We start from the raw sequence: 14,372 nt of genomic DNA, 5'->3' as shown, positions 1-14,372 counted from the left end.
GGCTATTTTATTCATTCATTCATTCATTGATTAATTGCTTGCTTAATTGGTACTGGGGTTTGAACTCAGGGCCCTGAATTAGCCTGGCTGGTACTCTACCACTTGAGCTATGCTATTCAGACATTTAACAATAAAACAAAACCTTTCCACACACAAAGCCTGCTTCCCTCCTCTCCATCATGGCCTGCTGCATGTCTTCATATCTTCCCATGCTTTAAAAACCATTCCTGCATTGTGTCTAGTCTGCTCCATTTCCACTTTATCTATCTCGATCAATTCAACTCCCTTTACTTAGACTACTAAAAAGGCTCCTGCATTTTCCATCTCACAAGAAAAATACACCAGCAGTTTGATTTGTAGTGCTTCAATCTTTCTACCTAAGGAATTTCCTTGACTTCCCCTGCATTTTGTATTTTACATTGAATATCCCAGGCCCATTATTTATTTTCATATACCCAAATTCACTCCACAGATTTGTATTTCAAATCAATACAATAATAATCCAATTAGAGTCACTCTTCATTTCCCTTCTCTCAGTTTAGCCTAAAGGATTCCAATAGCCTAAACTCCCAATATTATGTTTAAGAATACTAAAAACCATTCTAAGAGTTACTACATTAGCGTATGTGGATTTAACATCTAATTATCTTTAACTTGGTAGACTCTATGTCCACTAGTTTATGTGCATGACGGACAGCAGATTCCCACTGTCCCCCAATGCCCATTTACTGCTCACAACAGAAGTCACTGAAGCTCCCCACGATACTGTGGAGCAGTCTGTAACTCTGCAATCCTGTTGGTGGTCCACTCCACCTGAGGTCAGGTCCATTCCAAAACTGGGATCATGGAAAAGACAGGGGAAGGAAGAAGAAAGGGAGAAAAAGGCAAAGCAGAAAATGGATTGGAAAAGTCGTGGGGGAACCTAAAGAGAATGAAGACTCCAAAAACATTTTAGAAGAACAGCGGTGGACTTAAGAGTTGGAGATGACGGATTTACTATAGCAGACAGTATTGTGGCTGGCTTACTGCCAAATCTCAAATAATTATTTTTCTGCTAAAATTATTTTGGCACATATGCATTTTAAAAATAACTGTTTTTGTAAAGCAAAACATTTTTTTGAGATTTGCAATTTTTTGAGTGTTCTTTTATCAAAGAACAATGGCTTCAGAAATACTTGAACTGAATTGAATCTCTGGAAACGTGATGTAAACCAGAATGTCAAGTATTTCAATAATTCAAAGTCCACTATCAGTAAATATATTATACTCATATGCTGGACCCATTAAGTAACAGAAATTAGAGAACTATAGTTTTAAAAATACCAATGAGGCCACATACATATTAAAATAACATCAATGAGATGATCTCAGAACAATCTCTGTGAATTGTATTACATTTAATTGTATCATTGGGTTTCTTACTGTTTGGTTTCTACTCTACTAAGTAACAGTGAAAAAGATGCATTTCAAAATGTTTCTGCTAAGTTAAATAAATGCATTCATTCATTCACTCATTCAATAACTATTCAGTAAGCACCTACTTTGTGCCAGGAACTGCATTATGTGCTTAGAATACAATGGTAAGCAAATACAAATAGGTTCCCTCCATCATGGAACTGACAGTCTAGTAGAAGAGATAGACAGGGGGCTGGGAAGGTGGCTCAGTGGTAGAGTGCTTGCCTTGCATGCATGAGGCCCTGGGTTCAATTCCTCAGCACCCCATAAGCAAAAAAGAAAAAAGCCAGAAATGGCGCTGTGGCTCAAGTGGTAGAGTGCTAGCCTTGAGCTGAAGAGCTGAAGGACAGCACCCAGGCCAAGAGTTCAGGCCCCACAATCGGACCCCCTCCCCCTAAAAAAAGAGATGGACAATTTCAATATTAAATAAGTGCTTGATTCAGCACAAAAGAATGAAAACTAAGTCTCTGATTAAAAAATGATATTTGTTATAATTCAGAAATAGCTTTTATAATACAAAACATTTCCTGTGCTTTTTTGGGAAAAGAGACTGGCTGGAATACAAATAATTACTTCCTCAAATTAAATTGGTGTTATTTGTAAACAACTAATATTTAATTATTTGAGGAAGACCAAGACCCAATACATATATATATAATTTTTATTTACAAGTATAATTAAAATCAAACACACGTTTGTTTGATATTACATCTCTCCACATCCCCTAAAATCCTGTTCTATACATGCAGGTTCCCTTAAGGAACTAGGACTCTTCTTAGCTCTTCCACTGCTATATCCCTACCTTATGCTGTATCCTATATATTAGATGTGCTTGACATTTTTTGAAAACAAACCTAGAATGGGAGTTGAAAGAGCTAAGATGATACAAGAAAAGTACACAGGGCCGCCCAAAATAATTTGAACCACATGTATCGCCAAGATTCAGTGAGCACACTGCCACAGTTATTAAATGATATGGCTCACAAGCTTGTCTTAAATGTGTCTTAAGTTGTCCAGTTGTGTTTTATTTCTGTACATTGTTTATATTTATCTATTTGTTTGAATTATTTCTTCCAACATAAAAACAAAGCCTAGAGGAAGAAGCTCTGAACAGATGCATTGAATTCATACCTGGATGGCTGCAGCAGTCTCTGTGTCTGCAGCTATGCAGGTCAGGATCTATCACCAATTTGCTCAGAACCCTCTGACGGCTTCCCCTGGATTTCAGGTCTCTGTCTTTCTCTAGCCTTTTCATCACTGAACTCTACTTTCTCACTGTTAACTTCAAATACTACAACTGCACTTCCTTTGTGCTTCTAACAAGTTTACCTTAGATTTTCAAGAGGCTTGCTTCTTACTTCCCTCTCTACAAGCCCCTCATCAGTGAGCTGATCAACCACCTACATCTACACTGGCCACTCCTTTCTCTATGTCTCACTGCTTCCTTTTTCTTCCTTACAATGGCACACCATATCACAGAGCTGTTGACTGTCTTCCCCTAACCATGGTCCGGTCCTTGGAAGGCTTATTTCTATATCCCCAGTGCCTAGACAATGTCTAGTACACAACAGAAAATATATAACCATTCATCAGTGCAATACTATCACTGAAGATAACAAATGTGTTGTCACATTGTATATGGGAACACTGTGCAATGGATTTATGCTATGGTTATGTAGTCTATCAATTTGAAAAAATGGCTGGATGCCAGTGACTCACTCTTGTAATACTAGATAGTCCAGAGGCTGTGATCTGAGGAGCAAGGTTTGAAGCCAGCTTGGGTAGCAAAGTCCAAGAGACTCTAATCTCCAATTAACCACATCAAGAAAGCCAAAAGTAGAAGGTATGGATTAAGTAGTAAGTCCTGAGTTCAAACCCCAAGACTAGCACAAAAGACACATGATAGCCAGGCACCAGTGGCTCATGCCTATAATCCTAGCTACTCAGGAGGCTGAGATAAGAGGATCGTGGTTCCAAGCCAGCCCAGGCAAGAAAGTCCTGAAACTCTTATCTCCAATAAACCACTCAGAAAACCAGAAGTGGTGCTGTGGCTCAAGTGGTAGAGTGCTACCACTTGAGTTGAGGGACAGTGCTCAGGCCCAGAGTTCAAGCCCCACTACTGACAAAAAAAAATATAAAAAGACACATAAGATAGATAAATACATAAGTAAATAAATGTTCTTTACTGACTAGAACAAAATTAAAATTGGTTCTTTCTAAAAAAACTATTAAAAAGATTAGTAGTATATAAAGTATTAGTAGTTACACTAATCTGGTAGTAATATCTATCGCAAATAAACAGAGGTTTTTAACACAGTATGGACAGAAAAATGACTTACAGAAAGAACTCTCCACAGTCAGAATTAATGGAAATACTGAAATTAGAAACATGACTTAAACAAAATATAAGAAAAAAAGACATGGAATGATAATAGTTTTATTTGTATGTACTTTTTTTTTTTTTGGTCCAGTTGTGGGGCCTGAACTCTGGTCCTGAGCGCTGTCCCTCAGCTCTTCAGCTCAAGGCTAGCGCTCTACCACTTGAGCCACAGCACCACTTCTGGCTTTTTTCTTTTTGCTTATGTGGTGCTGAGGAATTGAACCCAGGGCCTCAGGCATGTAAGGCAAGCGCTCTACCACTGAGCCACCTTCCCAGCCCATTTGTATGTACTTTTGTAAACAATTTTCAAGGAAAAATCTGAAAGCCCAAAGCACCTTAATTCATTTTAAAACATTTCAAAATATCAGCAATATAAAAAAATAAAATAGAAAAAAACAAAAAACATTTTTCTACTGAATGTTACTTTTAAAAGAAATAAAACTCCAGAGAAATAGGCTTTGAATATTTGTTGTGGAATCAGTCTCAAAAAAAATTACTTAAGAAGTATATTGTGTTACCATTTTACTTTGTCTAAATACAAGAAAGTAGAGAACACTGAGCTATTAAGAGTAATTAACACATGAAAATATGCCATGTTTTGATAAGCAAACCTACAATACTCTAAGTAAATTTAACTAATGAATTTTCAAAGCAGAGTAACTTGGGGAGATAGCTCTGTGGTATAGTACTACCATGGCATGCACAAAGCCCTGAGTTCTATCCCCAGAACTACAAATGAAAAAAAAAAAAAAAAACAAAAAAAGACACAGGGTAATTTGAATTACATTCAGTGTAAATCAATTTATCTTTAAATGCATTTTAAAAACACTGTAGGGCTGGGAAGGTGGCTCAGTGGCAAAGTGCTTGTCTTGCAAGCATGAGGCCCTGGGTTCAATTCCTCAGCACCACATAAGGAGAAAAGGCCAGAAGTGGAGCTGTGGCTCAAGTGGTAGAGCGCTAACCTTGAGCTGAAGAGCTGAGGGACAACGCCCAGGCCCAGAGTTCAGACCCCACAACCAAAAAAAATTAAAAATTAAAAAAAAAAACTAAAGACATATTGAATAAAATGGAAAATGTGTATTCTGTATAGACATACTTCGGATGGTAAACATTTCTAAAACAGAGTCATCAAGATAAGATGATGTGTTTAATTATCATACACATAAATTTTCTACCAAGATAAATCTTTTAAAAGTTTCTATCAGTGCAAACAAACATAAAGAGTATGAAAGGCTGTAAGTCTTGAGTAACTTAATACAAATTCTAAAGGTTGCATTTGGTTTTCTTAAGAACAGCAAGCTGAGAATGAACACATGTTTATCTCTCATTGGGAAGAAAATGTGCTTCTGTAATGAACAATTAACTATTCTACATTCATAATGGGGAAAATAAATTTGTCTTTAACATGTGTACCAGATTCAAGACTAGCCTATAGTCCTGGCATGCTATCTTTCAAGGTCTTTTTATATTTCGGGAACTAGGTGTGGTCCAAGCTTACCTCACATGAAAACAACGTAACTATCTTAACAGCAGGGTTACACGTAAGTGTATTTAATAACCAATTTAAAGACTTCTCAAATTATATCTCTGTGGGCACTTTTCTATTTAGCAGCTAACAATTCAAACTGAAAATACAATACCATTTTATTTCTATAGTTATTGATTTTACATCAAATAATTCTTTTGCATCAAATAAAATACAATATCCCATATACTACCCTAAATGCCATTTGATTTTGGGGACAGCATACCATAAGAGACAGAAGGCTTGAAGAAGGTTATCAAGGAGAAGGCTAAACATCAGTGTGTTACTTTTTCTCTATGACAGCCTCCCTCAACTGTCTCATGGAAAATAAGGCAATGTCTAACTTACAGGCCTGCTGTAAAAATTAAAAGTACTTCAAGCCGGGCACTGGTGGCTCACACCTGTAATCCTAGCTACTCAGGAAGCTGAGATCTGAGGATCATGGTTCCAAGTCAGCCCAGACAGAAAGTCTGTGAGACTCTTATCTTAAGTAAACTACTCAGAAAAAGCTGAAAGTGTCACTGGGGCTCAAGTGGTAGAGCTCTAGCCTTGAGCACAGAGGCTCAGGAATAGCACCCAGAGTTGAGAGGGAGAAAAATAGTACTTCAAAAGAAAAAGTGACACAAAGTATAGTCCCAGCTACTTGGAAAGAATGAAGTTTGAGACTGGCCAGAGCAAAAAACAGTAAAACTCTTATCAAATTATCTCTGCTACATTAAATTTGGGTGGGAGACTGGCCATAGACAAAAGCTTGATAATCTACCTGAAGAATATCTCAAGCAAAAAAGGGGTTGGGGAATTGACTTCTGGCAAGCAGAAGATACTGAGTTCAAACCCCAGTACTATCTACCTCCCCAAGAAAGAGGCGTGGGGTGGGAGGCTACTCATTAACTGTTTTAATTAAAGGAGCTTAAATGCATTTAAACCAGGTCTCAGTTCCTAGTCTGTTTCTGTTCTTTTCATGAAATGTTATTTCTGGCAAATTTTTTAGTTTCTGTGTTTTTGGTCGTTATTTTCATAGCAGAATTGGGAGAAATAATGCACACGGTATCTACGATTACTGAAGGATAAAGTGAGTGAACAGATGAAACTATTATGCAAGTAATAAATCACAATCCTTTAAATTAAAAACTTCATTTCTGATAGAAAAGCTAAGCAGGCAAAAAGAGAGAGAAACTGCCTTTTTTTTTTTTAAAACTTCCTGGCATATGGCTTGGTAACTTTGTATGTATGACACACTTCAAGCACCACTCATATTGATTATTATGAGACTATCTCCCCCATTCTACTAACTAGTACTTCCCTTGACTACAGGAAGGTCATCCCCTGTTCCTTAATAGCTCCCAAGCTGTCAGGTAGAGAGGGTGCTCCTACCATGTAAGCAATGCATGTGGAAGGAGTGAATTACCATTTTCTTTCCGTAATCTTGTGATGAACTTCTTGGGAGGTATTACTCCGACCTTTTTCTTCTGAGTGGCTATGCTGTGGAAGAGATCTGCTAAGCACGTAAGAAGGTTCTCCTTCTTCCTAGGCTGACTCTTGTATGCTAGAACTTTTTCCCGAAATGGACGGCAAAAATAAAGTGCTTGAAGAACAGAATTGCAGTAGCAGGTATTCCCAAACTAGAAGGAGGGGGAAAAAAAAAGGAGTTATGTAGTTATGTTTCATTTTGGTAAGTAAAAAAAAAAAAAAAAAAAAAACATTTCAAGAGAAAGAAAATTGCTATTTTTTAGTTAAGATGACAGTTTTTTTTTTAAAAGGACAGGGAAGTTGCTAAAAAGGATATGAAAACACAAAAATAATTATTCTACAAATGAGCCATCTTAACATTGACTGGATGTTATAGTCATCAGTTGCAAGTTAAAACTGAAGAAAAATATACTCAATGAAGTTTAGACTATATGAAAATGGACTTAAACTCTATAATGGCCTGGTATGGTAGTGTCTACTGTTTGTTTTTCCTGATCCTGGGCCTTGAACTCTGAGCCTAGGCTCTGTCCTTGAGCTTCTTTTGCTCAAGGCTAGCACTCTGCCACTTGAGCCACTGTATTACTTCCAGCTTTTTCTAAGTAGCTTATTGGAGATAAGAGTCTCACAGATTTTCCTGCCCAGCTTGGCTTCAAACCATGATCCTCAGCTCTCAGCCTCCTGAGTAGTTTAGAATTACAGAGGTGAGTCACCAGCGCCTAGCTGATGGTGTACACTTGTAAAGACAGCATTACAGAAGCAGAGTTCAAGGCCAAGATAGGCTACACAGCAAGACTTTATGTAAAAAAGCAGTCCCCCCCCCAAAAAAAACACAAAACAATCTACAAGGTTATAGAGAGACTAATTAAAATGTAAGACTATCCATATTTTTTCTTTTTAAATAATATTGTTTACTATTTTATATATTGTACAATTAAAAATGTAACTCAGAGGAGGGAAGGGATAGTAAGGGAAAAACAAAGGACGGGTTAATAATGCTTGACAAGAAATGTATTCATTACCTTACTTATATAACCGTAACCCCTCTGTACAGCATCGTTATAATAAAACACATTTTTAAAAAATCAACTCATTAAAATTCTTTTTAAGGAATTCAAGAGTTAAGGTTCATCATTGTGGCTTACACTTGTAATTCTAGCTACTTGGAGATTCTATGGATCGCAGTACAAGCCCAGCCCAGACAAAAAGTGTCAGTAGAGTGTCTCAACAAATGGTATGCACTTGTAATAAACTGTGTGGTAGAAGGACTACAATCTGAGGCTGAGTCTGAACAAAACGAAATCCTATCTGAAAAATAAACTAAAGAGAGCTGAGAACATGACATAAATGGTACAAGAACTTGAGTAGCAAGTGAAAAGCCCTGAGTTTTAAACCCCAGTATTACTCCTCCTCTCACCCCCCCGACACACACACACACACACACACACACACACACACACACACACACACACACACACACACACACACACACACACACACACACACACACACACACACACACACACACACTCAGGTTCCTAAAACAAAAGTAAATGTAGAATCTACTACAATGTTAATCATTGATGAGGAACAATCGCTGCAATCCTGAAATGAAAGGTTGTAGCATCAGTGCCAAATCCTGAACATGGTTCTATCTCTTACTGGTAAGGTGACTAGGAGTGTCACAACAGTTGCTTCAATTTCTTCATTTTAAAAATGGGGATGTAACATAGTCCGATCTTACAGAGTAGACAACACATGGTTTACTAGCTATGGCCTCCGTTTCCCTTCCCATTAACAGACATTGGCTCCAAAAGTCAGCTAAGGATTCACCCAAGGTCAATGAAAATTTGGAAGTACTAAAAGTAATAAATGGAGCAAGGGCGATTCTCATGTTACTCCTGTGTATGGAGATAACTAACACACATATATTAAGTTAAATGGGCTGGTCTGTGACTCAATGGATGAATACTTGTCTAGCATGATACAGTCCATGCGCTCCATCCTTGTGTTGGGGGAATGAGGAAGGCTAAGGATAGAAAAATATTTAAGGATGGATGATATTCAATGTAAGTACACATACAATTTGCTTTAACTTTAAACAAAGAGCTAGGAAGTCTAAATTAAAAGCTAGTAAAATGATTACTTATAAGGGAAAAGGGAAGAGGGATAAAAGTGAAAATTTCTGTGAATGTACATTGTTTTCAAAAGTTTACTTTGTACCCTTATTTTTTTTTAAATCAAATAAAAAAGAAGAAATTCTAGGGACTGAAGGCATGGCCCAGTTCATAGAGCACTCACTAACCAATGAATGAAAGCATCAGGTACCAAGTTCAAGTCCCAGTCTCAGATTTTTAAAAAAAAGAAGAAATTCTGAAACTAAAAACAAATTAATTGAAAAGGTTTATTAAATTGGTAGTAGAAGTGCTCAGAGAAAAGAATTAGGGTAATGTTTTCCTTTTTGAATTCCTGCTATTTTTACAATATTGATTGCATATTATTTTAATGTTTTTTTAGTAATTTTTAAAGCAAGATGTTTATATTAGAAAAATACAAGGCCCTGCAGATTTAAGTTAGAAATAGTAATATAAATTCTTGGTCTTTATAATTCAGGTAGAGAGAGAGAGAAAGGAGAAAGGAGGAAGGAGGAAGGAGGAAGGAGGAAGGGAAGGGAAGGGAGGGAGGGAGGGTTTATTTGCCTGCCTGAGCTGTTTTCACATATTCAATGGAACGTATGGCGGCAGCAATGAGCTGCCCAGATGTGCTTTTTAAATATGTTTTTTTTTCCCCATGAAATAGAACTAGGATGCTTTGAAGGTAAGGCTAATATAAGGCTTGAAGCCAAAAAACCAAAAACAAAATCACAGTATATAGGATTAGCCTGGGCTATCTTTTTGTGGGGATTTAAGAGTCAACTTATATTCAAAAGAAGTACTGCAACAGATCCAGGAATTAAAATGACATTAAAAAAGAAAGAAGCCCTTGCCAGGGTTCCGGTGACTCACATCTATAATCCTAGCTATTCAGGAAGCTGAGATCTAAGGATCGTGGTTCAAAGCCAGCCCGAGAGGGAAACTTCGTGGGACTCTTAATCTCCATTAAACTATTAAAAAAAAAAAAAAAAGCCCGAAGTAGCCCTGTGGTTCAAGTGGTAGAGTGCTCACCTGGAGCAAAATGAAGCTCAGGGAAAGAACGCAGGCCCAGATTTCAAGCCCCAGGACTGGCAAAAAAAAAAAAAAAAAAAAAGAAAGAAACATCGAAGTCTTACCTTGTCAGGGCTGGGAATGTGGCTGGCTTAGAGGTAGAGTGATTGCCTAGCATGCTTGAAGCCCCTGGGTTCTAATCCTCAGTACCAAATAAACAGAAAAAGCCAGAAATGGCTCTGTGCTTCAAGAGGTAGTGCTAGTCTTAAGCAAAAGAAGCCCAGGAAGAGTGTCCAGGCCCTGATTCAAGCCCCAGAACTGGCAAAAAAAAAAAAAAAAGGTCTTACCTTGTCTTCTTGTAAGAACTATATTTGAGGACTACTGAATATTTACATTAGAAAAATGTGGCTTAGAGGATCATTCCAGCAAATAAAACCAGAAGAATACTGTAAAAATGGAGTAGATAATAATTACCAGCAAATGCTAAAAGCATTAGGGTAAAGGTTGATGGGCAAACTTTAAAGGAGAGGAGGAATCAGAACTCAAACTCCAATATATTTCATTTCAGCATCCCTGAAAGTGAACAAGGCAGGTAGTTTTTGTGGTAAACCTCACCTTCCTCAAAAAACAAAACAAAACAAAAAACCACTGAACTTAAGTCAAATCTCCATATTCAACTATTAGTTTACAAAATCTGCAGGAATAAAGGAACTAGTGCAGCAATACCTCAAAGAAGGCCTGAGCCACTTTTGAAATCTGAGATAGTTTCCAAGACGAATGTCCTGGTTTCTGTCCAGATCCATGGTATGAAACAAAGTGGGCTAGGAAGACCTTAAGAGATACCATGTTGAAATTGCAACTATAACACATGGAGCATATTAGATCCTGATCTGAATCCCCAGACTATGAAAAGCAACTTGGAAAAAAGAGAAGCCACTTGAATATAGACTAAGATATACAGTACTAATAGAATCTTATGTGACAATAGGAGTGTGAATTCTTTAAAAGACATTTGGATGAAATGTATCTGAGATCAAGTGAGTACAGGTGACTTCAAATTCATGCTGATAGCCAGATCCAAGCAGAGAACTCAGAACAATTCTGGGAAGGATTTCCAAAGAAAGACTAAAAAAAGGGAATGTTGATCATCAGTGACAATAAAGATAACAGAATACTTTAAAGTCTCCTGGGGGTTAAGTACAACTGCAGAATATAACTTGCTAAAATTAATTTACCCACTACCCAGCATCAATTCATCTGAAAAATATTACTATTTGTACCATACCCTATGGAATCTAATGACCAATAAACTGGTTTTGTCAGTTGAAAAGTTAAGAATATCTGTAATTGATCATATTTATAAAATATGCAACAAAGGACTCTAACAACTTCTACTGAGAGAGGAAAATGAAAGGAAGCCTGTCAGTTACCTTAGAAAATATCATAATGAGGATTGATCTACAAGAAGTAAACAGGACAGGAAAGAAACCAAAGGTAGTCTAGAGTTCACACGTGATTGGAAGTTAGGCTCCCACTTCATCAACATGATCTGCTCATTTTCACTGAACACAAACCAATGGGAAAGATACAATAAACTCTGAAGCTATTACAGTTTTTCTGTATCAATCCCCAATATAGAAAAATTAAAGGCTAGGGCTGGGAAGGTGGCTCAGTGGTAGAGCACTTGCCTTGCATGCCTGAAGCCCTGGGTTCAATTCCTCAGCACCACATAAGCAAAAAGAAAAAAGCTGGAAGTGGCGCTGTGGATCAAGTGGTAGAGCGCTAGCCTTGAGCTGAAGAGCTGAGGGACAGCTCCCAGGCCCAGAGTTCAGGCCCCACAACCGGACCCCCCCAAAAAAAAAGAAAAAGAAAAAGAAAAACTCTGAAGCTATTACAGTTTTTCTGTATCGATCCCCAATATAGAAAAATTAAAGGCTAAACTATTATTTCTCCGGAATCAACTAACTTTGTATCTTGATGTTGGAGCTTTTCCTTTAATTAGCTTGATTTTTAATATTACTTACAATTCAAAATCTTAAAATCTGCCTGTTGCCAGTGGCTCACACCTGTGAGGAGGCTTAGATCGCAGTTCAAAGCCAGCCCTGGCAGGAAAAATCCATGGGACTCTTATCTCCAATTAACCACCAGAAAACCGGAAGTGACACTGTGGCTCAAGTGATAGAGCACTTGAGTGGTAGAATCTTAAGCTGAAGAGCTAAAGGATAGCACCAGGCCCAGAGTTCAAGCCCTCTCACAACTAACACACACAAAAAAAATCTTAAAACCTAAACATTTATTTTTCAAAGATACAGCTTTCACACAAAAAGAAAAGAAAAGAAAAAAGAAATCATACGATTTTCATTCAGATGGTCTGGATGCTTTCTTGTATTCCTGTAAGGCATTACTACTGTAGGATTGAAATTCAGCCTTCATTATCTCCAACTAGCGTGAAGATCAAAGGTGTGATCAAGTTCAAAGTAAGGGGACACACTTTCCAAGTTGTCATTCTTCTCCACATTATCAAAGTTATCATGCTTCTCAAGGCCTAGGCATCAATTCCTTCCTTCTCCTCTCTCCCCACTTATTGCCAGCATCGGGGATGAAACCTAAGCCTTGCATATTCTTACCACTACCACTGAACTTTACCCCCAGCCTCTGGACCACTGATTTTTCAGGCACTTAAAAGACGGTGACCCCACTGTGCTTTCAAACTGCCTCTTCCAGCACACTTTTCTCTAAGTCTTCAAAAATATGCTACAATGGGGGATGGGATGGTGGCTCAGTGGTAGAGCGCTTGCCTTGCATGCCTGAGGCCCTGGGTTCGATTCCTCAGCACCACATAAGCAAAAAGAAAAAAGCCAGAAGTGGCGCTATGGCTCAAGTGGTAGAGCACTAGCCTTGAGCTGATGAGCTGAGGGACAGCGCCCAGGCCCAGAGTTCAGGCCCCACGACCGGACCCCCCCCCCAAAAAAAAAATGCTATGATGAACAGGTTTTGTCATGTCACTGCTGCAAGACTATTTGAACTCTCATCCCTAAAATACACATACTTATCAATTACTTACAAACTATATTATATACACTTAAAATATAGAACATAAGGTAAAATATATTTAACTCTTGTTTTCTTGTAAAACTTTTTTTCACAGAAAGTTACTAATATTTAAGGAGAGTAATAAGGCTAACAATGTTGTCTTGTAAACCAGGTGTATTAGATGCTAAACAGTGTCATGATTAATAAGGTTTATGCATCACTTTCAGGTATAAGTAATCATTACAAATTTTAACATTTTGGCTGAAGGTAAATTACAGTGGTAGACTGCCTGCCTAGATGCTGAGTTCAAACTCAAATACCTCCAAAAAAAGGGGGAAAAAAAGATGTTCTAACATTTTCTTCCTATTCTCAATGAACCATCTTATACACTTCATCTAGAGTGGTTTTGGCCCTCAGTATAAAAAGGTTAGGGTGGGGCTGGGAAGATGGCTCAGTGGTAGAGCGCTTGCCTTGCATGCATTAGGCCCTGAGTTCGATTCCTTAGCACCACATAACCAGAAAAAAAAAGCCAGAAGTGGCGCTATGGCTCAAGTGGTAGAGTGCTAGCCTTGAGCTGAAGAGCTGAGGGACAGCGCTCAGGCCCAGAGTTCAGGCCCATAACCGGACCCAAAAAAAAAAAAAAAGGTTAGGGCAGGACCTCTTTTAAAGAAGCACAACTATTTCTACTCTCCCCAAGCTGAACCAGGGTACCATTCTCCTAAGAGAACATCCTCTACCAACCATTCTACTTGAGACACTAGATTCTCCATATTCCAACTTTCCACCTTCAATCTTTCCAAGTGAGCCAAAAGTCAGTAACTAATCCAGAAGTAGTCTTTCTAGACCCTCAGCCCACACCATTACCCCATTGTCCCTTCTTCCTTATGGGAAGTGACTTTTTTTGTCTATGAAAATTCTGTCATGTTGCTGATGACATTCATTTCCTAACTCTATCGGAGAACATGACACCTGATCCATTTTAGTCAGCAAACTGTGCCAAAATTCTTTTGCATGGACAATTTCATTATTCTCTGGGATGTCTGACAACATAAACCTCAAGTAGCTTTGACCATTAGGTGGAGAGAGGGGATGAGAGGCTATGTGTATTAACAAATTAATGAAAGAACTATAAAACTAAACAATTAAAGTATTCATATAAATGCATAAAATTTAATTAGTAGGACAGAGATACCAGTAGTTTAAATTACTCTATTAACTACTGAAATATAATCATGCATCACTGAACAAGGCTGAATTCTAAGAACTACATTTTTAAGCACATACACCATTATGCAAATATCATAGAGTGTACCTGCACAAACATGGGCTGTCTAGATCTCTCACTCAACTGAGCCTCTTGTTATAATTA

At 37.9% G+C, this 14,372-nt stretch overlaps 1 protein-coding gene across 2 annotated transcripts in view; it reads right to left on the bottom strand.

The window, feature by feature from the left end:
• Usp12 (ubiquitin specific peptidase 12) overlaps window positions 1–14,372 on the bottom strand; it is a 95,546-nt gene that overhangs the window by 21,545 nt on the left and 59,629 nt on the right. For both annotated transcript variants that reach the window (XM_070003078.1, XM_070003077.1), the window contains exon 3: window positions 6,769–6,982. In XM_070003078.1, coding sequence (XP_069859179.1) covers window positions 6,769–6,982 — 214 coding nt within the window. The remainder of the gene's footprint in view (window positions 1–6,768; window positions 6,983–14,372) is intronic.

This window comes from Dipodomys merriami, unplaced genomic scaffold, assembly GCF_024711535.1.
Source record: "Dipodomys merriami isolate MVZ:Mamm:240054 unplaced genomic scaffold, mDipMer1.0.p SCAF_6, whole genome shotgun sequence".
Taxonomy (NCBI): domain Eukaryota; kingdom Metazoa; phylum Chordata; class Mammalia; order Rodentia; family Heteromyidae; genus Dipodomys; species Dipodomys merriami.
This window is presented reverse-complemented; position numbering and strand designations above follow the sequence as displayed.